Here is a 24,558-nt window from a genome sequence, read left to right as displayed (position 1 = left end):
TGGGTAGTCAGTATGATTGGAAGGCTTGTTTAACTTCTGCCAGGTCAGTTCTACTGCAGTGGCTGATAAAAAAGCAAACTAATTTAATGTAAGCACAGGTCTCTTCAACTGGCAGGGAAGGTACTTTCAGTCCCAGGGCAGGTCTGCACTTCATAAATGCAGTGTGGACGTACCCCATGGGCTGGATGTGTGTGTTAAGAGCTAGCCCATGGCTGCTTCCTCCTGAGCAGCTTCCATCATGAAGGTGACAGCTGTCTCTTTCTAGAGATAGATTTCAACACCCTTTTTATACTCACTTTGTAGACTAAGTAGGAGGAATTAACGTTCATTTATGCAACAAATATCCTATAGTTAAAACGTCATCATGGAGAGGAAGTAAAATGCTAGTGATCAGACATTTTATTTATTTTTACCAGGGTTTTTTTTGTTTGTTTTTGTTTTTGTTTTTTTACAGGATTCCTTAGTCCTTCATCATTAATTTTGAGAAGTAGGCACTGAACATTTCTCCTCAGAGGAGACCATTTGGGCAACTTTCTTAAATTTAAAGCTTTTTATAAAGTTGACAATTTTATAAAAGTGTTATTTAGGTTTTTTTCAATACAATGTATCTCTAAACAAGCTTCATTCATACCAGAGAAGTTGTGGATGCCCCCTCCCTGGAAGTGTTCAAGGCCAGGTTGGATGGGGCTTTGAGCAACCTGGTCTAGTGGAAGGTGTCCCTGCCCATGGCAGGAGGGTTGGAACTAGATGATCTTTAAGGTGCCTTCCAACCCAAACCATTCTATGGTTCTATAATCAGTAAAGATAGAACAGACTAAGAAGGAAGTAAAAGCAGCCACTGTTTTTGTAAATGTAGAAGGACCTCAGCCCTCCAAATTCCCATCCAAACAGGCCTATCCAAGCTTCCATGCTTCCAACTAACCTTTGAAACTTAGCAGAATCAGATAACATTGCTTTACCAGGGGAAGTGAACACTATTCTTTTGCAAAGCACATTGTATTTTAATTTTTTAAACTGTTAGAATAAAATATTGGATGATAAAAGCTAATAAAGAAGTAGGAAAAAGTCCCACTTTAATTATCACGTTTTCAAAGAACTTCATTAACTTACCCCTTTGCAATGCAAGGGAAATATTATAACCCATTTTATAGGTAAGGAAATTAAGATGTGCTGAACATGTCTTGTCACAGACCTACAACTGGTTTTTGGAAGCTTGGAGTAAAATGCATACCTTTCTAATTCCCACTCCCGTCCTCAATTTGTTGGACTAAATTGGCTTTTTTTTTTCTGTGTGGCAAGTTGGCTGATGTGACTTTTTTTCCTCACTGCCTTTCACTTCTCCTGCAGTAATACTCTATTCATAAAGCTATGCATATGCTAGGGAAGGGAAAAAGCAAAAGGAAAAAGGAAACTGGTTAAACCTTACAAATCTTAAGTGAACTGCATTTGCTTTTGCCAGCCAAATTTTTTCTGATGATGCCCAAATAATAAAATATTACTGACATGTCAGTAAATAATTTCAAATGAAATGTGAGTGTATACCTAAGCAAAAAAAAATTGAACTTTGTGTGTAGCACCTCTTAGCTCAGAAGCTGATATCTGTTATCTAAGTAATAAACAGAAAATGGGTTACCGTCTGCTTTGGTTTCAAAAAATGTTTTACAGTGAAAGAAGATACTGCTTTGTTTAGAACCTTTTCTAGTCTGTGTTTTCCAGTTGTTTCCAGATTATTACAAAAAAATAACAAAGAACCACAATTGGCATCCGGTCTCATGGAGCTCTTTTTTTCTTAAAGCAAAATTTTCAGCTAAGCCTGATTGGTACTGACAGGGAATTCAACATTTTTTTTTTGCTTTGTGCAGGAGCTGGAAAGTGCATTGCCAGGCCTTTCAGAGCGGCAGGGCAAGGCTGGATCCTCAGATAATGACTACGCACAGAACGTGGCTTTAAGATGCCAGGAGGCAGTAGTGAGATTTCAACCAAGGTAAGCCTTGGGATAAGACAGCGCATTTCACTCTTGACTAACTGTAAGAAAGGCTAATTCATTTGCTGCCTTTTGTGTAAAATATTCAGACTCCTGGCTCTCAATGGCAGTTGTATTCTGTATTTATATGGCTAAAACTGTTTGGAGAAAGTGAAAGGGATGAAGATAAGAATGCTAATTTCATCATTCTTTAAATCCCCTACATTTCAAGCAAGAAGAACATCCTCAGTTCAGAAACTTCAATTCCTCTATGCCAAGTTTCAAAAATATCCTGGCACTTCTTTTCTTTTTCCCCCAGTGCTGACTTGCCTCACTCTTTGTCACAGCTGTATTCTCACTGAGAAATGGGAATGGGAACCCACACACCTGATTTTAGCATGGGTATGCATTTATGTACAGTTTAGACCCTGCATGCTGTGGTAACTTCGCTTGTTCCAATGTTGTGAAGGGTACAGGGTGTTCAGGTCAGGCATTAGCCGAGTCTCCATGGCAGGTAACTCAGCTGATGACAAAGTAACTCAGCTCTGGTAACTATTGGAAGTCACAGTTCCTCCTCTGATCCTTCATGGTTGTGCTCCTCCTCCAATTCTTCATGGCCGTGCAAAAGGCTAAAAATGGGGTTTCAACTCGCCCAACTGACCCAATCTACCAGTGAAGGTGTGTCCTAAGGATAAGATTTAGCTCTTATTGACAGGCTTGGAATGTGTAAATAAGATCATGCTCTTCACGGCCATCAGTTTTTGGGGCACTACTTTACAAACTTCCAATGTTTAGGTGCTGGTTTGGCCCTGCTTTGCTGTGCACATAGAGTTTCAGGCAGGTGAGCCAGGTCTCTGCTCTGTTCTCTGTCTCAGGGTCCATGACAGCCTTGGTGCTGTGTGGCAGAGGCACTGGCTTGCTTTGGAGGGACCGGTACATCAGCTATACATCCCAGGGATGCTCAGTGGGTCAGGGCACAGCGAGTTGACATACAGAGCTCATTGCCTCCAAGGTCTGTTTCAAGTCAGGATTAGGTTAGTAGTGACAGTTGCCATCCAATGGCACTTTGGTGCTTTATGTGAGATGAACTGGTTGCCTTCACCACAGCTTTTAGTAGGCAACATTGTAAATGAAATTAATTTGTGCTCTCAAAGGAAGCTTTAGCAGAATGACCGAGCATTTAATTAGCTTTCACAAAGAGCTGCTTTCACCCTCCAATGCTTGTATGTGCAATTGAGACACTGCATCTCAGAAAGCATTTCTAATTAGCCCCAGCCTAGAAAGCCTGCCTTCTCTTTTCTGGCATTCTTTATGCTAGGAAAAAAATCACATGGATTTCTTGTAAAGAGGAGCATAGTGAGTTTGGTATCAGAGAGTTAGACTTACCTAGTGGCTTTTCTAGTAGGAGGTCTGTGTATGGGTGGATAATGAAATAACATTGGTTAATTTTGATTGATGAAAGGAGCATGATGAAAGAAACGTGGACTTTAAAGATAAGAACCAGAGCAGAGTGTGCGTGAATAAAACAGCAACCACAGCAAAGTGTCCAGGTCCACTTCAACACTTTGGCCTTTTAAGTTTGCCTGGTATTAAACCATTGTTCACTATGCTATTTATTCCTGTTTAAGACCAGGGTAGCTCCTTAGGAAGCCTGCTATTGACAAGTGCTAAATCTGTTAAATAATGGTACCTGGATTTACTGTGCCAAGAGCTGTGAAAGCACAGAGATCAAATCTCAACTCTGGCCATGTCTTAGTTTGATTATATTACAACAAAACGGAGGCAACTGTACTCTCAAATAAGGAACTTCGAACATGGAGTAAACAAGCATTAACGTGTGGTCCCTGGCCTCACACACACACTTTATTTACTTTAACTGTCTTAACTGTCCTTGGAAAAAACATTCCCACCACCCAGATGAGGCAGAGGACCTCGAATTACATATGCTGAAATTACCACTTTCAGTTTGAGGGTCACTGTGTCTGATGACTCCTCTTAAGGGTCACCAGCAGCTTGCCCCATCCCTCTGCTGTCAATCAGCTTTGATAGGGCCAGAGCAATTACATGCCCATGTCTCATAGAGATCGCTGGCTACTGCATCAGGATCACAGAACTGGCTTGTGCAACAGGCTGTGAAACATAGCTGCCAGGGTATGACATCTTGCCTTGTTTTCTGCCTTCTCTGCTCTGGGACATGGCAAAGGTTAAGTATTCAGTCTTGGCAGCAGGCAACAATCATCGCTAGATTTTGACAGAACACATCTGCTAGCCCCACAAAACTTGAGTTTCACTATCTTCCACCCTGTTTTTGCTAGGTTACTGGTAAAATTAGCAATGCTTTGAAACACTACATCTGCCGAGGATCCGTAACTCATAGACCAAAAGTGTTCTGGTCTTTTGGAGAAGAGGATATGGCCACACTGCTGCTGGGATGCCACTAGGCAGGCTCCTCTGTCTATCAGATGTGTGTGGGGAGGATAGGAGAAGAAGGATTTATTTCTTTCTTATACTAAGAAGCAAGGTTGATTGTTTCTAATGTGGCTTGTTGTTACTTCTGCTTTAATTTAGTTTCTGCAGACTGCTATAGCTCTGTCATTAGTCTCATTGGAGTTTAAAGGTCTAAATGCCTCTGAACTGTACAGAGTTTGTTTTTTTTTTTAAATCTGTTCTAGTGAGTGTGGGGCAGCTAAAACCAGGATAGCTTTCATTTGTCTAAATATGGATTAAAACTACTGAGATATGAAAAACTTTTCAGTAAAGTCCCTGATAAGCAGAGTGATATAAATTCAGGGTAACCTAACAAGGGATGTTCATAAATAGATATGTGACAGAGAAGAACAGAACAGGCAATATAAGAGAAACAATCTACAGAAATGCAACTGTCATGTGGTGGTTGTTTTTTGGGGGCATACTTTCATTTTCTGATAACCACTGAAACAGTGAAGGAAGAGTTTTAGTGGGATTTGAAGGAAAGAGAAGAATAGACTTGGTGAAGAGGTTTACAGTCAGAAGAATGAGGGAATACTGTCGTTGTCTTGGCTAAGCTATACCTGACCTGTGAATCAAGGATTTTAATTTCAAGAGGTGTTTATCATGCATGATTTATGAACATCAGCATCAATTTAGAATACAAAATGCCATCTGCATGGAAGGAAACCTTGATGTTTTATTAAAAGAACAGGAATTTCTAATACTATTGCTAGTGATTACATTGAATACTGCGCTAGTCATTGTGTGTAGTTGGGTTTGGGTAAGAGTGTAATATAATCCGCACCTTTCAGAGATAAAAGTTATATGCAGGCCCCAGGAACAAATGCTACAATAAAGAGAATTGCCTCTTTTTAACAGGGAATAGGAAAGCCAGTATGGAACAATACATATGATTACAAAAAGCTGCTTCTACTGATTGCTTTGTCAAAGGCAATCAGCAAAACTGATGTTGATTGCAGAGCTGTGTATGCAGTTACCTGAATAGAGGATGGTGTTTTCTTCAGATGCCTGTTACGTAGATAGGGGGCTGAAACCTGGGACTCCTGGGTGGTGGGAACGTTGCTGTTTCAGAGAAGGTTGCATTCCAAGTCAGTGTGGGAACTACACATTGGGGTTAAGTTTTCTGCCAAAGAAAAATTCCTGAAAGTTCCCTCTCTTCCCCATTTCCCAAATAAAATGGGAGTGGTTTCATTCAGTAGGACTCAGCTGGTCCTAATTTCTGCAGAGGCTGTAGGGCAGCAGTTGCTGTCAGACCTATGACTGTTCTCCAAGGAACAATGGAAATGTTGGGAACCCAGGGCTGCCCTGGATCTTGAGCTCAGCCAGCGTCTCCCAGGGTTTCTGTGCTCCTCTGAGGGAGACCAAGCTCTAGTGAGGCTTTCAGTATTTAAGTTTTCAAGGCAAGTAGCTTTTGAGAATGCAGTTCAGGTGGGGACTCTCGTAGTTTCCACGCTTTCTGCTGAACAGCTACAACTCAGGAATGCGTGGGAGGGAGCAGGGAAGCTGCAGAAGTGCTGATGTCCCCGCGCCATATGGTGGACCCGCGCGGGTGAGCCAGAGCTTATGAGACTGCGTTCCTGCACAGGCGGCCAGGTGAGCAGGGAGAAAACTTAGCCAGATTCCCTCTGAGTCCTGCCTCAGACCTGGTGAAAATTCATCACGACCAGTATGTGTCTGCAAATAGCTCTCTGCCAGCAAATCTGGTTATGCTGATGAAACATTGCTTTGCTGGGAAATGACTGACCAATTCTTGAGAAGAGTTTCTTCAGGAATCTTGATATTAAAATATTGGTGTTTATGTTCCATTGATACTTCTTGTACCAAGGCATGGAAAACCCCTGAGCAAGCTCTTGGGTTGGAATACACTTAAAGAGAAAGAAAAAAACAAAAAGAAAGAAAAAAGGGGGGATGGGGAGAGGACAGAGGGTCTAAAAAAAAAGCGAGCATCTTACTGTAGCCCAAGTAAGAACTGTGCCTGGTGAGTACGAGAGGCACTCATAATAAGAAAAACAAGTGTGGCTGTCCACAGGCAGCCTTTACGTAACTGCTGTGATTGATGAGACAGGCACTGGTACACTGGCTGTCTGTCTGGCTGCTTATTCCAGCATTCAGGGACTGCCCAAGGAGTAGCCTAGGATGTTTCTAAACAGCCTAGGCCCTTAATGGTGGTGTTTCTTTCATTGCAAGCATGCACTTTATGTTCATCTAAAAGCCTGTTGCAGTTCTGTATTGCTTTCTAAGGAGTCACAGGCATGCTTTTGAAGCCTTCACATGCAGCCCTGTATTAGAGTGGTGACTATGTTTGAATTTCATAATGCTTTTTGCCTTTTGTGGAGGTCTAAGAAAGGAACTTTTTGTTTTCCTAGCACTGAGGTGTATTGATTGTAAGGTCTGCCTTTCTGTGAACTTGTGTGATGTAACCTCTGGAGAGGCTGAATCAGTCCTCTGATGTGGTACTGAGACTACCCTTTCTGAGCTGCTAACCTGGTAGGCCACCCTCACAGTGGGAAGTGTAAAACTGATTGCTGGACTGGAGACAGGGAAGGAGTATTGGGCCAGGGTAGACTGGAAGTGAATCTGGAAAAGGGGTTTCATCCCACAGCACAGTGTGTGGTTTGCTTGCCAGGATTTATCCTGGCATCACTAAGGCATTAACTGGCCCAAGACACCGAGCATGTGTGGCATTGTGATGCATAAACACGTAAGTCTCCTGAGGATGAGGTTAATGTAACCCAGGGTTGAACTGGATTGAGACTTGCAAATTACAGAATGTAATGCTCCTTTCTGGGTTTAGTCTGGGAAATAAGAAGTGAATTTTCTTAGGTTATCTTTAAACATTTTTCCTGGTTTTTAAAATTATGTGGTTTTATTTGAATTTTATGCAAGTTTAGAAGTGATATCATGCATAATTCAATAATTCACATGTTCTGGTCTGTTTTTTAAACAGCACACTGCTCATGCAAATTGATCTTCCCCTTGAAGTCTGGTAGGAGCTCTGTTGTGATAATCAGTATTTAGATTTTTTTTTTTCTTTTGTTATGCCCACAAGCTTCAAATGTACATGTTACTGGTTTGCATCCTTGTCATCTGTGCCATGCAGAACAGAGTAATTCTACCAAAGCCAGAGTCTATGGGGAAGGTGAGAGGTCAGGCCTTTCATATTTTATAAAGAATGATATAACATATATTTGAGTAGTAGCCATGGAGAGAATTCCATTTTCATTATTTTACATGATGTAAATTATACAAAATAAGGGTTGCCTGCAATTATTCAAAATTTCAGCTAAAGCTTAAAATAGGTGGTTTTTTTTTTTCTGTACTCAGCACAGATGGAAAATTAGGGCTTGTTCCTGCTGCTTTTGAAGTTAATGGATATTTTGTGATTGACTTTTAATGAGAGTAGGATCCAACCCATAGTTATTAAACTGTAAGCCCTTTGTTGCCTGGTGACAATCAGATAACCTGCATTTGCGTAGAAGAGCAGTTAATCTTGGTGAAAAAAAAAGCACACCCCGAAACTCTCTATTATAGAGTAAGATCAGCTCAGCATACATAGATGACTATTAAATGGTCTTCGCACAAAAATGGTTACTCACCTTAATGATTTCAGTGTCTCCAGAATCCTAAGAATGCAAAACTAAGAGCATCTTACTCCAGTAATCTTAGTGAAAAAGTAAAATGCAAGACTTCTGCATCCCTAAAACAGCAAAGAGCATCGACCTGAATGAGAGAGAGGTGGTACTTCAAGGGTGCTGTAAACCTTTCACTCTCCAGAGTGCAAGACTCATGAATGATACAGCTGTGAAGTATGTAGAACCTCGTATAGCACCTGTAAGAACTGCTGCTAGCATTTAGTTTTTTGTTTTCTTTTTCTTAAGGAGAGTTCACATTTGCTGTGTGTTACACACCCTGAAAGGAGTCATCCAAATGAATACCAGAAGTATACAAATCTGACACGTGTCCTTTTCTTCCTTTCCTTTATGTCTAGGTCTAGTTCAATGCAATAAATCACTCTAAATATTTTTTCTTCATTAGTGAATTAATTCTTCAGCTCTTTGTAGCCTTGCAGGTTCTTCCTTACATGTTATTAAACCAAACTATAAATATTTCACTCTTTCCTATTAAATCAGTCCTTTTGCTCTCCCCATGCTTTTTCTCAGTTTTGTTTAACTCTTTTCTGCTGCCTCATACTGCCCTCTCTGCTGCCTAAAAGCTAGAAACTGGTTGTTAGGCATTAACCTTCTTGCTTCTGTAATTCTATTTTCCTTCTGTTCTCTTCACATTATGGAGACATTTGCTATTCATTTTCGAGATGGCGGGGAGAATATATATGTGGAGAGCTACATAGAGATGTAGATAGGTGCTTGTACAACAGTCAGCCAAGGCACCTTTCTGCTGAAGTATCTCCAGAAATCACTCGCTTCTGATCACGTTCCTGTGTATCTCAAGATACAGGCTGGCTGGCCTGTGAGACCTCCCATTGTGGTGCTAGAGGTACCACCACCAAAATGACTCATTTTTGTTCCTATGTGAATTGCATACCTTGGGTGCTGTTTGGAGGCAAGTGCTTGTTCACCTTGGTGTAGCTATCTAATGCGTCTATTTTGGTAAGGAAAGTGGCATATCCATCATTTCAGTCTTTAAATGTCTCATAAATCTATGAAGAACTACAACAAAGGCCTGTGCATCTGTCTGTACTGTTTTTGAGGCCTCTGGAGACTTTTAAAACTATTTGGTTTTGCTGGGATGACTGAGCACAATAGGTTGAAAAATATGAATTATTTTGTCCAAAGGAATCTGGGGTTTGTGTTAGTTTTGACCACGTTTGTGAGTGAGTCTCACAGGGGCCAGCAAACATTGCCACCTTTTCAGCAATGAGAAATCTTATTCTCTGAGACAGCAATAGCTGTCTTGCTTCAGCTGAGTTGCAAGTCAACTTGTGATACACCCTGATGTCAGGCTTTGAAGTTGAGTGTGAAAGCCTCTGTTTGCTTTGGGGGAAGGACAGAGCTGTGGTATGAGGCTATTCAGGTTGCTCACCTAATCCATGGGAAGTTTTTTTAGGCTTCAGTTTCATTCCTTGGTAGAGTGAATTTGTAACTAATCCTGAAGCTGGTAGGTGTGTGGAGCCTTAGGCAACAACCACATCTGCCTGGATGGGGCACAGTCATCTCAGCCATAGTCAGAGGGAAGAGATTTTCCCCTTGCTGGTCTGGGACATTCCTTTCCTATTTCCATGTGGAGAAGCAGTAATATACTGAGGGAAACCAAAGGTATGGACATCTCTGATGACTGCAAAGTGTCACTCATTAGAAAATGTGGACATCTCTCTTACTCAAAGGATTTCCAGCTCCTCATGACAGTCCCTTGGGTCTTTGTGAGATTTGCAAAACTGAACTTAAGCAGAGAGTTGAAGATTGGGAGCCTGAAATACCATCAAATTCAAATATGGAAAGATTTATTCTTTATGGCTCTGATACAGGAAAACTCTTGCTCCTGACTTCAAGCATGTGGTACAAATTGTGCTTAGATTTAAACATATGTTTGAGCTTTTTCTTGGCTTTAATCCTATTAGCTCACCAGGATACTGAGAGCTGATCATGCTTCTTTAGAACTTCTTCTGTGTAACAGAATGAGCCTGGATTTTAATGTCATAATTTCCAGGACCTCATTCACAGTTTAAATATATTATTTAGGATTCCAGGAAAATCACTGTTGTTTTGAATGAGGTATAAAATACAGACGTAACCTTCATAGAGATGTTATTTTTTTAATAAAACAACTTTATCCCATAACTTGTAATTTATGTACAGATGTGATGAAAAGTTTGAAATATTTGCAGCACAGATAAGCAATCTATTGAGTGAAAATTCTTGTTTTGTTTTGTAGAATAGATCAGAACATAAGCATTTCACCAAAAGAAGGAACTGAGCAATTCAACAGTTTAAATGAGGTAAGCTTAACCAAAAGTTGAAATATGATTTTACAAATTTTGAATTAGGTGTTTGGTTTTGTTAATTCTAAGGTCTTGGAATAATGTAATCACCTGAGAATCTTAGGTTAGCTTTTTAATGAATCATCCTGATCATGTTTTTGGAGAAAAGCTTACAAATGTGACATGAGACTGCTATAATAGTTTAAAAGCCAGAAGCAAGAGATTTTTCAAATATTTTAATGCTTTCTGTTTGTGCTCAGAAAATAATTAAACATTCAATATTGACTGAGTGAAATGCCATCTTTCAAGAACACTTGATTTTTTCCTTGTATTACAGCTCAAAAATGTTCAGCTATCAATGATGTTTTGTTTAAAAATAACGGGTTCTCAAGGTTGCTACATCCTGCATAAATAAACTATGAACAGTACAATGTGGTCTAAAAGCTACTTTAAAAAGTAAGATGGGAGGAGGGGAGAGTTGGAGTGAAGAGAGGAAGCAAGAAAAGCCAAATAACACCTGTGACACTCAAAACAAGAGCTGTTTTCACAGGGATTATGGATGCTGTGAGATCACAGGGATCCAGGAGGGTGCTGTGAGAGTAGAGCACAAAGAAGCTGTTTGTGAGATCGTGTCAAACAATGGGTGAGCCTGGGGTAGATTCCCACAATCAGCAATTGGAGGCCAAAACCAAGCTTTGCAATTATTCAGAGTAGGAAACCTTATAAAGCATCTCCCACAAACAGGGGTATCTGCATACTAGCACAGAGTGTACTTACGCACTGCAAGGGCAATGAGCAATACTGAACTTAAACAAGGAGCAAACAATATTTTTAAGCATAGACCAAGACAACTGAACAACAGAAGCAGCAGAAAAAAAGAATTGGGGGGAAAGGAAGCCCATTCCTGTGAAACCATGGAAAAGACAGATTTGTTTCCATAATGAGCCAGAGAATATCTATGTCTATTAATAGATGCCTGACTTTCATTAGGGGAAGTCCTTCTAAAGGAATTCAGACTTAATCTTCCCCTTACTATGAACTATTTCCTGTGCATTTGTGTCATTGTTGTGCAGCTCACTGTTGAAAATGTCAGTGCTAACTCATAAGGCGCATTCCATGGCCGATATAAGGGAGTATACTCAGCCACTGTCTAGCCAATTAAGGCCCTGACAGAAATCATTAAGTTATTGTTTCTTTTGAGAAGCCTCATTGCAAATAATCACCAAAGCTTCCACTTAAAACCTCCCATTTAAAATTCTTGTAAAGGATTCCTTAAAGGTTAAGATAAAATATTATAATAAATAAAATCAGTGTAAGACATTAAAACAGATAATTAGATGAGAAATTAAAATAAATTGTTAATAATTTATGGGAAATGAGCAAGGGTTACATTCTGGTGCTTTCTTTTGCAAAATCTTAGATTGTATTGTGTCTCAGGTCTACTGCAAACCCAAATGGTCATGTGTCATAAGAAAATAAGTTTCCTTCTTGGATTAGAGAAAGTGGTGTCTCTCTTCACTGCTCACCCGTGGCATTGTACAGACCCAGGGTGTATCTTGTTCTGTCTTATTGTTGCTTGTTTGTTCCCCATAAAGAAAGTTCTGAATTGAAAATGTCATATGCCTCAAGACACAAATATTGCCGTAACAGATACCGCAGAGATTTATTTATGTTCACATAAAATATGCCTATCTTGTTTTAACCTGAACTCTTAGATTAAAAAGCAAGGGAGGTGCTTTTATATATTGCTGTTCCAATGTGACATATAAAAGCATTAATTTCCTTAGAGTCAAGAAATTGAACAGGTTGATATTTGCTCAGTTTCTTTTCTATATGAATCACTTCAAAGGCCATTAAATGCTGAAAGCTTGGATTATTCTCCTTCTCTACCTCAGGTGATTTCATAAATCCAGTAAATCCATCAATAAACTGGGTATAATAGAATAGCTGCCTTCCTGTCCTGGAGGGGCAGGAGCAGGCTGAGGGGCAGGGTGCAGGCATCCTTAATATTCAGAAACACCGTGTGTAGGGCAGGGTGGTTTCAGTTTATGCAGAAAGCACCAAGTCTGGGTTTTGCTTCTCCTCCCTTCTCCCTGTCGGCCTCCAGACTGAGACTGGGCAGGGTCTATGGGTGGGGCATTCCCTTTCCCTCTTCCCTCAGTTCTTAAATTTACCAGACCTTAGGACATCCACAAGGATGAAACAGAGGATGCTGATAATGGTAATGCTTTATCAGGGAAAGAAGTTATTTCTAACAGCAGTGGCTCTCTTTTGGCCATTGTTACCTGTCTGGTCTCTCTGTAGATACACAGTGAGCACTGATTGATTACCAGGTTTGGCAGTGCTGTAGCTCTTGGTGCAATAAGGGAGAGTGCAGGGCTGCGAGGCTCCATTTGGTGCATTGTTTCCCATCAGGCTATGGTCCCCTGGATGTGCTGACCAACGCGTCACATGGCACTGATCCTGCAGGGCCCCATGCAGGGACCTCCGGCTGGAGAGGTTGTTACTGATGGCACCTACTGTGAAAAAGTTTATAAGCTATTTCAGGGGACTCCCCTCATTGCCACAACATTTTGGTGATAAATTGGGAGAATTTGTTCATTCAGTGTCCCATTCTCCAGAGGGATTTAGCAGCGTGAGTGTAGGTGTGTGCTATTTCTCTCTAGATGTAGGACGTTATCTATCATCTCAACAGTTCCTTGCCCTAAGGCCTCAACTCTTGATTTTCAGTAATCATTGGATGGAAAGAGAGATGGTCAGTGAGGTACACTCTACAGGCTTAATTGTTTGTAAAGATGGTTTCTTTACTACAGGCTGAGCTTCTTCTGCAAATGGCAATCCTTTTGTACTGTGTTTTCTCCAGCAGGCAAGAGTATGATACTTTAATGACTATGTTTTCTTAAAGCATTGGCAGAAATAACAAATAGGAGAGAAATACCACACTGTCTGTCTTTCTGTTTTCCTCAGACTTACTGTAAATGTCTTTATTTTTCCATTATCTTTGATCTGGAATGGTGCAGGATGTTTTTTCTTTTTCTGGTGGAATTGGCATAGCTCAAGTTCTTTGAATTGTCAGTTACTTTAAAAGGACATAAGAAGAGATAAGAAACCTTTGTCCAAGACAATTATAATTCCTTCTTTTTCAAACTTGCAAAATACTTTTCTTAAGAGGCAGCAATATGGTTATTTTTCCAAAGAAATTTAAGGATCCATTTTAAATATTAATATGTCCTTTCACTTGCATTAGCATGGATCAGGAATTAGTCCATGCATCAGAAATACTAGTGTTAGACACCAGAGTAAAGCTGGAATGGGCATCAAATCTGAAGTATTTGAACTGAGATCATTAGCTGATAAAATATGCCATAGCTTAAATTACTTCAGTGATATTGGTTTTCCATATAAGAGCTTACTAAAATTTATGATGGTACTCATAACCTAACATTTCCCTCTCTATGTATTTTAGCTGTTTGTATTTGCTTCTAACATGTTTTGCAATTTCTTTTAAATGGCCAAGAGCAGAGATGGTCCAGCTGGGCCCCAGGGGCAGGTCTGGACCATTGGAGAGTTTTAAGTAGCATGTGCACAGGCTGGTTCATCTCCAGATTTGATGTATTCTTGAGTCTGTGCAGCACAGAAGAGTACACATCCCCACCACTGTGCCAGGATGCCTGCAGTCCCATCAGGTCTATTAGAGGTACTGGAAAGTAGTGGAGAATTAGGGGGAAGTTGGAAGTGGTCAGTAAGGTTTCAAATGAACTTGGGAGGTTTGAGAAGGTGAAGACAGGGCTCAGACTTTATTTTTCTCTCTTCCTGCCTTCCTTTCGCCCGTAGTTGGTAGCATGTTCGCCTGCCCCCAGCGAGCCCAAGGAAAGAGAGCACGCTGCCAGTTGCTGATATACGGCCGTGTCCCCTCCCAGACCACCTTCCTGCTCTGTTTGGGCTGCAGTTGCAGAAACAGGGGGCTGCACTGCTCCTGCCATGGAGCGGGAGGTCCAAGGCTGGCAGGATCCAGGCCAGCTGCTCTGGCATTGCCGGTACTTCAGGCACCCCTCTGAGAGGGGCAGGACAGGACACGCTGCAGGGCAGGCAGCACAGTCATCCCTACCGTTTACTAGGATGCTTCTGTTGCCCATGAGTTGGTGACCCTGGGCAGCTTTGTGCTTGGCCTTTGCTTAAAGCTATGTCTCCTTACATGCATTCCCATAAATACATGGTGGCTTTTCATGTATAGTGCGCTGTGGCAGTACCAAAGTACTCGGCTGTGTTTTAGGAGTAAGATGAGGTTGATGGCATGCTCCAGATTCATTGTCTTCCTGGTAACATCAAAATGATCAAAACTACTTACTCTTTTTCTCCCTACATCAAACCCCTGTCAAGGACACATTCACGAAATTATATAAGTATTTCTATTATTATTACTTTTTTTTTTTTTTTTTTTTTTTTTAAGTATTTGGCAGTGACTGGAAATTTGCCATCCACCCACCTTCCACAGATGGGTGAAAAATATAATTTAGAGCAACTGAATATAAACCAGCTGGTGAATTATAGCATAAGCATCGCCGAAATACAATGTTTAACAATGTAGTCTATGTGAGTGTTTTTATACTGAACTTGCCATAAATATTAATGTATCATAAGAAATGGTGATGCAAAGTGAATATTCTTTCTTGATATGGGAATTTTTTTGTCAAATGCTTGAAGTAACAACCTGTGAAGGTTAGGTATTTTTGTCAGTTATTTGCCTACAATCTCCTTATTGGTATGTTGTTCTGATATGTTTGCCTATGTTCTCCTTACTTGACATCAGCGGTTCTCATGATAAAGTCCAGGCTGGGATCAGAGTCCTCACTGGTTTGTAAGTGGTATAGTCACCTTTTGCTAGATGACATTAATGACTGTAAAACACTGCCCGTCTGTTGTGATAATTCCACAGCCACTTCATTTGGGTCTAGCTGGGATGAGAGGCAGTGGGAAATGAGGCCTGTCATGTCATAAAAACCCTTTCCAAAACAGTGCCATGGGTACAATTCAAGTCAGCACCCTTCCCTTGACAAGGAAAATTCACTGCTACTTGAAAGCTGTTGAAGGTGAGATGGTTTCCATCATTCTGTCTCTAATTGAAGCCCTGCAGAGGATTAAAGAAGACTTTGAAGGTACCTCATAAAAGATGCTCAAACTAATGGTAAGAATTCCACTAAGTACATCAAAAGCAGGAAGCCAGGTAGGGTATCACTGGGACTGCTGGCTAGCTGACATGTAAAATGGGCACTAAGGTGATACGGCTATAAACAGAGAAGCTGGGTGAATTTGTTATATTGGTCTTCACAGATAAAGCCCATGTTGGGGACATTTGCACACCTGGTATACTCTAGCAGACAGGTTAAAGGGCCCAGATCAGTTTGAAGTAATATACGTAAAATATTGGACCAAGCAGTGTCAGTAAATGACAAGGAAAAAATGCCAGTTGTTCAGGAGTCCTGGAGAAACTGAGGTGTGAAGACGAGGCACTGCTGGTCAAGATGGGTAAATTATCCTTACAAATGACAGCTGGGCCAGACGATGGTAGGTTGTTAATGTAACCTGTACCTGGGAATAGTAAATGTTATCTTCTGCCTCAGATCATAGAAACCAGCTCTATATCATGCCATATTTTTAAAGAATGGTATTATGTTTATGCATTTAATTATGAATCAGTGCTTGATCTTGCAATCACTTCTTTCCTGGTTTTATAGGATGAGATGTCAAAATGTATCTTGACAACAGATGAGAGGAACTTAATTCTAAAATGAACGTGTAACACAAGCCATTTCTTTGCTCACATGTCTCTAATATCAAGCTGCTTCTCATAGGAATGGCCAGAGCTGTTTGCTCTGGGACCAGGAAAAGGAAGGTGTTCCTGGATTTCCTTTTTGACCTAAGCTGAGGCCTAAGTCCAAGTGTTTGATTGTAACCTAATCTGATTTGTGGAACAGCACATGGATTTTGAAGCACTCCTGACAGCACGTAGAGGGTTGCAGGATCTAGTTATGGTGATCTTGTGCTTTTTCAAAGCTTCCCTATTTTGAGGTATCTGCTAGAAAGAGCTACTTTCTGCTCCCTTTTCACTGCCTGAATTCTATAAAAGGAATGAAAGGGTCAAGGCTGAAAGTCTTCCCTGCTGTTCTCAGCCAAATTAGTTTCCATTTTTATTTTGCTTTACCTAAAACCACTGGCATCATTGGGTTTATAAAAGGGCTGTATTACAATAAAAATGATGCAAAGACATATTAAACTATTTACTACATAGGTGATATTGTTACACAAAGGAAATTATTCCAATAAATAAATTCATTATTTCATTAAATGAATTAATAAATTGGTTTCAGGTCTTTGACAGAGTGGGGAAAGGAGCTTTTCAGGGTATAAACTTGAGGAATTTTTTTTCTATTGCAACTCAGGTTTATTTTTCTCAGAAAATGCTCTTCACAAATATGTACCATTTGAGTGACTTAACATTTTATGTATATTCTGTGCGTGCCAGCTGTGTGATTATTAAGGCAGCCTTGTGTGATTTTGTTTTCTGTTGCAAGCTGTATTTCCCTTGAGAGAGGGGAACTGAATGAGTGGGGTATCGGTAGTGACTCATTTTGCCCCGTCAGATGGTGATTAGGGCTCTCACAGCATTTACATCACAGCAAGATGCTTGTGTCAGATTGGATAGCTGAATATTGCATGCAGCAATAAAGATTAAAATGAGAAATGGACCAAGCGTGACACAGTAGCTGGAAGTGATGTTATATATAACAAGCCTTGCCCTCATTGATTTGACTGCAGCAAGTGACAATGATCTGTTAATATTACCTTTGCAGCGGATAGGAAATATCTGGTTGCCTGTAGAAGCAGCAGCAGCCTACATAAAAGCTATGTCTACATAAAGAAGTATCTCTAAAAAAGCCAGTTAAAAAATAGCTCTTCCAAGAACCCCGTGAGGGTGTGTGTTCTCAGTAACTCGTTGTTCACTGCTGCATACTGCACTCACTGGCTGGAGAGGGAGATTTGGTTTTTTATGAATGGTAAATGGGGAGGGACATAATGTCATCAGATCGTGATGTCAGCCCAATGAATGAAATACTTGCTTAATGTATTGCTTCAAGACCAAGAAAAGGGACACCATCTCAGTTTGGCTTCCTAGAATAAATCGTCTTTTGCTGACGAAGTCATCTTTGCCACGTGTCATGAATAATCTCTATAAATTGGGACTTAAATAACCAGAAGTCAAGAAACTCGTGGAATAGTGCACCTTTGTTCTCTTGCACGTCCTTGCAGAGCTGCTAGTGGAACACCCCTTTGCAGGCGCTGCTAATGGGCTCAGTGAGTTGAAGAGCTATCGCTGTGTTCTGTTGTTCTCTATCTAGCCCAATGTTCTGCTTTTGTCTGCAGAATTCTTTGTTGAAGCTACAAGCGCTTGAAACCGATCTGTGCTCTGCGTTTCTGCCAGCCCCGGAAGAAACTCCTCAGCTGCCGGCACCCAAGGATCCAGTCCCTTCATCAGTCCAAACCAGTGTGCAAGCTGATGGGGCCAGCTGTGGAGGTAAGCAACCATGCCACGATGTGTTCTCATTTGCAATTATAAAAAAGCCTTGTGACTTGCAGTTTAATATCAGATTTGCAGTCCTCTGGGAAACAATGCAGAGCTAATGCAAAGCACCATTTCCTGATGCAAATGCCGTGTAACGTAAAAAGGGGTGATACCTGTTAAAAGAATGGAAATTAATGGCTATAACCTTCTGTTAGAGAAGGAGAGGGAGTCTTCCTTTTCAGACAGGTTTTAAGAATCCCAATTCTTTTATTTTCAGTTTTAGTCTGTTTTTTTTGTTCAAGTAAATTTACGCTCTTTACTTCCTGTGTCTGTATTATGTGAGATCACCTGCCATATCATGTAATTCTATTTTTGTCATTCTTTTTATCAGAGAAATATCACTTCATTTCTCCTATTATTGATTTTAATTTAATGCATCAGCAGAGAGATAGCGAAGGTGAGTTTTACAGCATGTGGATTTTAATCATTCATGAACCTGTATTATTACCCATCTGGGCAAACTGTGGTGTGTTTTCTCTCCCTCTTGCCTCAATATGGAAACCAGTCCTTGCAAATAAATAGCCCTAAGGCTCGGCACTATTTTTGTCAATTCATAGCTTTTAGTCACAGGGCTGGCAAAGTCGTGATGCTCAGTAGAAGAGGAATCACTGTTCGTGAAAAATAGGTCAAAGGCAATATGACTAATACATCTCACAGACAAGTGACATGAATACACAAATACTTAAATCATTCACCATGTATGGTCCAAATTAAGGCAGATAGGTCAGTAATCCCTTTGCAATTGATGCTTTATGTCAGAATAAAGGCTGGGTTCAGAAGAACTTATTTCAGAAGCTGTTTGCTTAGAATTTTCAGCAAGAAATAATGGTAAGTTATTTACCTAAACCCCCCCACAAATCATAGTGTCCTACTTAAGAAATTCTAAAGTTTGAGGTTTGCATTGCACAGTTAAGGCAAATGGTATGTAGAATCCAAATTATTATAAAGATGAAGGAATGTAAAAAATGCTAAATATCCTGTAGTTTAGCTAAAAAAAAAAAAAAAAAAGGATGCTTTAGCCCAGCTAGGCAAATACCTTAATAGCTCTTGGATACACATATGGAACTTGCACTGGTGCTAGTCCCTTGGTGTGGATCTGAGGCAGAGACAGATCCTCTATCTGTGCTGCATAGGCAGAGACATTTTGCAGCCCATCCAAAATCTTCACTGGCTCTTTTCCTTTATGGCAGGGTGGGTTTTTCCTCCTTTTTCAGTAGTTTACTGAATTATTTTGTTCTGGTAGTTTTGGAATTCGTTGTTAGGATGGTCTTTTTTTCCCTTTGCTTCCTTTGCTTATTTTTTTGCTGTTTTGATTGGATTTTCTTTTAAATCATACTGGTAGTAACCCCTAATTCCGAAACCCTCTCTAGCTCCTATTTGCCTGTCTCCAGCTACACAGGCAAATATTGGATGATGTAGCATTTCTGTCACACAGTTCAGAGCATGCTCTGTCACTCTAGCAGTTCAAACTAGTTAAAGCTTACCTATCTGATGGATTTTAATGTATGCTCATTCCTGCTAATATCTGCTTTGTGGTTTGTGGGGTTTTTTTAATAACTTGCCATTTTGCATAGATAGAGGTAGTCCTATTTCTGTCTCTTAAATTACTACTGAAATCTTCTGATACGTTGAGTTTAGGTACAGTTGTCACATGGGACTATGGGCTATTTCAGCTCAAACTTGGATGGAAGTCCAGGGGTTTGTACCAGGCTAGGAACAGAGTTTTTAGAGGATATGACATATATACTATGTCTCTAGTTATTAGCCTTTGATCAGTGAATCAGGCAATAAAAATTTTAATATTAACAATATACAAATGTATTATTTTTAAAATAAACATGATTGAGTAGTCTATTTAATTTGTTTTGTTTCACATCCCAGTGAACAAAAATTAGAAAAAAATACATTATATATATATGGTGAATGAAGCTAGAACAGTCTAGTAAAGTGGCAGGGTATTTCAGGATGCAAATTTTAAGGGGTGAACAGTAACTCTTATCTCTGAGCAAAGTCATCAATTTCCAGTTTACTTTTGAATATGTAAAAACTTGAATTAGAGCTGGCAAAGTGAGACCATAAAGAATTGCAAGGAGGTATTAAGCTAATTTTTTTAAGGGGAAAAAAAAGAAAAGCAAAGTATGAGTAATTTCTGTAGCTTTTGGATATGAGTATACATCAAATGTTTGACTTGAGCATTGAGCAGCTGAATTTAACTACAAGGTGTTCTAAATGTCTTTTAAATTAAAAATCCTGATACTGGCATTCACAGATGTAACGTGTTGAGGGAGGAACACATTACATCTGCATATTCCTTTTAAATACAACAGATTTCAGTGTATTATTGTTTTACTTAAAGAATATCACATGCAGAAATACAGACTTATACTATATGCCTTGTCATATGATTGAAGTCCACGTTATGAAGCATACTGCATATTATAAGATACTAGATCGTGGCTTTAAGTCCTGTAGTGACCCCTTGTCAGTGCTAAGCTGGACTGACTAGATGAGATGGAGTAGATGCAGGCTAAGGGGCAACTTACTGGCTTGGCTAGACGTGGCTTTAGTTCCCAGTTTTGGCAAAAATAGAGGCTAAACTTAGATGAGACACATGAACACAGGTAGATGGTTGGTCAGTTCATGGGCTACTCTCAGGATAATGCTTAGTGTCTTGTTTAGGATCTGTGCAGAACTGGAATCAGAATGATGGACCTAAATTTTAATTAAAAATGGGGTTGTTTATAACTTGTCATCATCCTGAAATGTTCTGCTATTACAGTAATTGGGCCACGTAAATCAATCTGTTTGAATGACTTGCTGACCACTTCTGGGCAGTATGTAGTAATTGAATGCATCTGTAGTAGGGCTGGGACTAAAACCTTTCTTGGGGCCATACCAGAGTTGCACCAGTTTACAAGCTTTAGCAGAGCAATGCTGTCAGGAAGCCCTGGTGCCAAGGAAATGGAAGAGCCCTGGCCTTTGGGAAATATTCCCAAATTCACCTGGCATGCAGGTTGTCTCCCTTTCATTTGCTGGCTGAAGAAAAAACGTCCTTGAACTCTCTGCAGCTTTGTGTGGTTTTACACTGGAGCTGTTCCAGCCACTACTTGTCATTTGCATTTGTCTTCCAGGAGTGTTTAGTTTTGAATGTGTACTTTTCTTCCATTTCTGAGACTGGGTTGGGCCTAGTAAAATTGCCTGGTTGTAAATGTGAAGAGGAGCAAATGTCTGTGACCATATAGTTTATCAGCAGTACAGGCTGCCTCCTGCAAGAGGAGTATTTCTAGGTCCACAGAAAATCAGAGTTCAAATGTTGGAAACTTTTTTTCCTGCACCTATCATACACAGACTGGCTGATTTTTTTAATAACATCATTTTCCTTTCACAGTGAGGAGACTGCTACTTAATATGACTATAAAAGAATTTATTCCTTTTAATAACAGAGCATGAGAAATAGTGGAACTATTCTTAGTCAGCCTACTTCACAGTGATTATACGTTTCTTGAAGTTCAGAGATGGTGAAATAAAAGGAAGGAAGCCAGTTTCTTCTCATTGACAATATTGTTTTTCAGAAGTAAAAAGAAAAACCCAAACCAAACCCCAACCGAAACTATTAATTTTTTTAAGTCTTACAGGGTAAGGAAAGATTACTTGCCAGAAAGTGACAACACTTTTGTTTGCAGAACAACATTTATTCCAGCCATTATCACTGTATGTTGTCTGTGTATGTAATTTCCCATGACTGGTACAATGCTCTGCCCTTGCTTCTCCCAGATGCCTTTCTGGATCTCTCTATGGGAGGATTTGAATCTCATACACGATTTAGAAGTTTTGGGTGTTGCTCTGGTATCTTGGAGAGTTGAATTTGACCTACAGAGTATGAAGTACTTAGAGGAAAGATGCCAGGTTAGAATTAATAATCAGCTACATTGTCTCATTGTCAAAATGCTTAACATAATTATAATTGATGGTGCTGTTACAGTAGATGTACTTAGAGATACAAAAGTTGTGTAACTTTTGCATGAAAGACTAAACTGTGATTATACAATATACGATTGGATTTTTTGTTGTCTGTAAAGCAAAAACAGTTGGATAGTGCCTGATAAAATGATATTTTAGACCATTGTAACTATTATTTTTTAAATCAATAGTTGCTTTCTATGAAGGGTGCCATTTAGAGCTGGTTTGTCCCCACTGTCCCAGTGCAGTGATAGGGATTTGTAGCTTCAGTGTCTGTTGGGCAGAGGTCAAATAAAATGTACTGCAAAGGTTCCATTAAAATCCTGAAAAAAATACCCACTCACCACGGAAATGTCATGTCCCATGTACAAAGGAGAAAAAGGAAAGAAAGTGAAGGTGAAGGAACTTTTCTAAACCTGCCTGCCCTTCTGTGAGTAAATCCATGTACAGTTGTTCTTCTGTGTAGGTTTAGACTTCCATTGAATAAAAAGATTCTGTGAAATGTATTGGAATGCATGCTATATTGCAAATATAATACTGATTAGAAATAACATGCATACTGCCTGGAAATACAAAATAATAGATATGAATTCAAAGGCTGTATATATACCTGGTTTTAGAGGAAAAAATAATGTAGCTGATGTAAAATATTATGTACTATGGAAACTGATGTAGGGGAATCTGAGACAGAGCACAAATTTTGCTTTAACATATATTAACTGTCTTTTAGGGGAGAGCTTTTATGAAAGTGTGGATTTTCTCCCTAAAAGTATAATCTGCTTTAAAGAACAATCATCTGATAGCAAAAATATTGACTAGGCTAGATCATTCTCACCCATTTCACCCACTGAGGGTGAGGAAGAAGATTCAATGGTTCTTCCCATTAATGTACCCAGATATAGCAAAGGGAAGATGAGCTCTTGGTATTCCCTGGAGGTAGGGTCCATAATGTGCCCATTGTTTACCATGTTACCCATAAACAGAATCAGTGTGATGAGGTTCACCAATTCCTACTTTTTCAGTCCAGAATAAATTATCCTGACTCCTAGCTTGATCACCTCTATAAAACAAATTTTACCTTTTGAGGCACCTGAGGCGAGGTTTCCATTTGTAGTCCAAGACAATATTAACATAGTATCATAAGCATGACTCCTCGAAGCAGTCACTGCACATTACCTTGAATAACTACCTGAAGGTTTTTGGTTGTTGCTATTTTCATATCTTGTGTTCTTTAGACCCACGGGTATGTTACTTCAAACCTTTACGAAACTCCGCAGCATACTGCAAGCAACACTGGAGGTTCTTAGCATCAGGACATATTACATTTTTGATCTGCCTTTCTCTTGACCAAAAGACTAAATGCTAAATCATAAAATTAAACTTGTTTTGTACATTCATCGTCGTCTTCAGGAATGTGGCTTTCGAAAGCAAACGGATCTATGAAAATATAATTAATGCCGCTATTCTGGGAAACTCTCCATCTTTATATTAGACTTCATAGTTTACAAACACACCCATCCACCTTCTCCTGTGGAACTCAAAAATGCTTTATGTTAAGCTGGGAACTGTCCTTTCTATTTTCTCATCCTCAGTATTATGTTCATCCTGCATGTGATACTTTGCTGAACTATTTGCTGTTTACTTTGAATACTTATGCTTTGAATACTTCTGTAAGTATAGATTTGTATTTATCTAGGTAGCTAAATATCTTGTGAGTGACCCTCGGTCCATATTGGTTTATGCTTTCTTTCTAGAGCCTGTGCCAGCCCACAGAGACTGGCAGAATGACATGGACAGCAGCCCACAAGAACATCACTCCCTAGGGACCAGTCGACTCCTGTATCACATTACAGATGGAGACAATCCTCTTTTGTCACCACGCTGCTCTATCTTTAGCCAAAGCCAGAGATTTAATCTAGACACAGAGTCTGCCCCTTCTCCACCAAGTGCTCAACCTTTCATGATGTAAGAAAATATATTTTAATTCTTATATATTTTAAATAATTTTTGTACAATCCACAGTCTTAGATCCTTCGTGGTTTTTTTCAGTTACTGTTATGTCATAAACAAGAAATTTTCATATTGTAGCTTATTTTGACATGGTTAATTTGCAATACCAGAAATAGGATCTAGCATTTTTTCAGTCATAACACAGTACAATATTGTAAGGACAGTTTTAAATGTTAGTTAGTAATTAGTCTGATGACTGAATATAACATAGGGAGTGCTATCAAGGTATAATACTAAAAATTTCAGCTGCAATAGAACTATAGTTTGAGTCACTCACTAGATACAAGAGTGTCTTAGAACATATGAACAGTCCATATATGTGATCCCTAGAAACCAAGCTGTGGGTTTCAGACAGAAACCAAACTTTCTTAAGAGCTTGTATACGTAGCTGTCAGCTGCATATGAATAATAATCAGATCTATTGATTTGCAATTGTAAAAAATCAGAAACTAAACTGCCTTCAAAATGATAATGTTTATTCAAGGTAATAAAAAACTCCCCGAGCTTACTTTTACAAATCATGTTGTTACAGTCTCCCTTCACATTGGGAAGATTTGTGAAGTAAGGTGTGGGTTTTAA

General features: G+C 39.6%; 1 protein-coding gene across 8 annotated transcripts in view; it reads left to right on the top strand.

Annotated features, from left to right (window-relative positions):
* Positions 1 to 24,558, top strand: part of FAM13C (family with sequence similarity 13 member C) — a 135,479-nt gene that overhangs the window by 90,650 nt on the left and 20,271 nt on the right. For 6 of the 8 annotated variants that reach the window (XM_041127147.1, XM_030029597.2, XM_041127148.1 and 3 more), the window contains 5 exons: positions 1,863 to 1,984; positions 10,343 to 10,406; positions 17,811 to 17,961; positions 18,341 to 18,406; positions 23,724 to 23,934. In XM_041127147.1, coding sequence (XP_040983081.1) covers positions 1,863 to 1,984; positions 10,343 to 10,406; positions 17,811 to 17,961; positions 18,341 to 18,406; positions 23,724 to 23,934 — 614 coding nt within the window. The remainder of the gene's footprint in view (positions 1 to 1,862; positions 1,985 to 10,342; positions 10,407 to 17,810; positions 17,962 to 18,340; positions 18,407 to 23,723; positions 23,935 to 24,558) is intronic. The other 2 variants (XM_041127152.1, XM_041127149.1) reach the window with 1 other exon arrangement.

This window comes from Aquila chrysaetos, chromosome 11, assembly GCF_900496995.4.
Source record: "Aquila chrysaetos chrysaetos chromosome 11, bAquChr1.4, whole genome shotgun sequence".
NCBI lineage: Eukaryota > Metazoa > Chordata > Aves > Accipitriformes > Accipitridae > Aquila > Aquila chrysaetos.
This window is presented reverse-complemented; position numbering and strand designations above follow the sequence as displayed.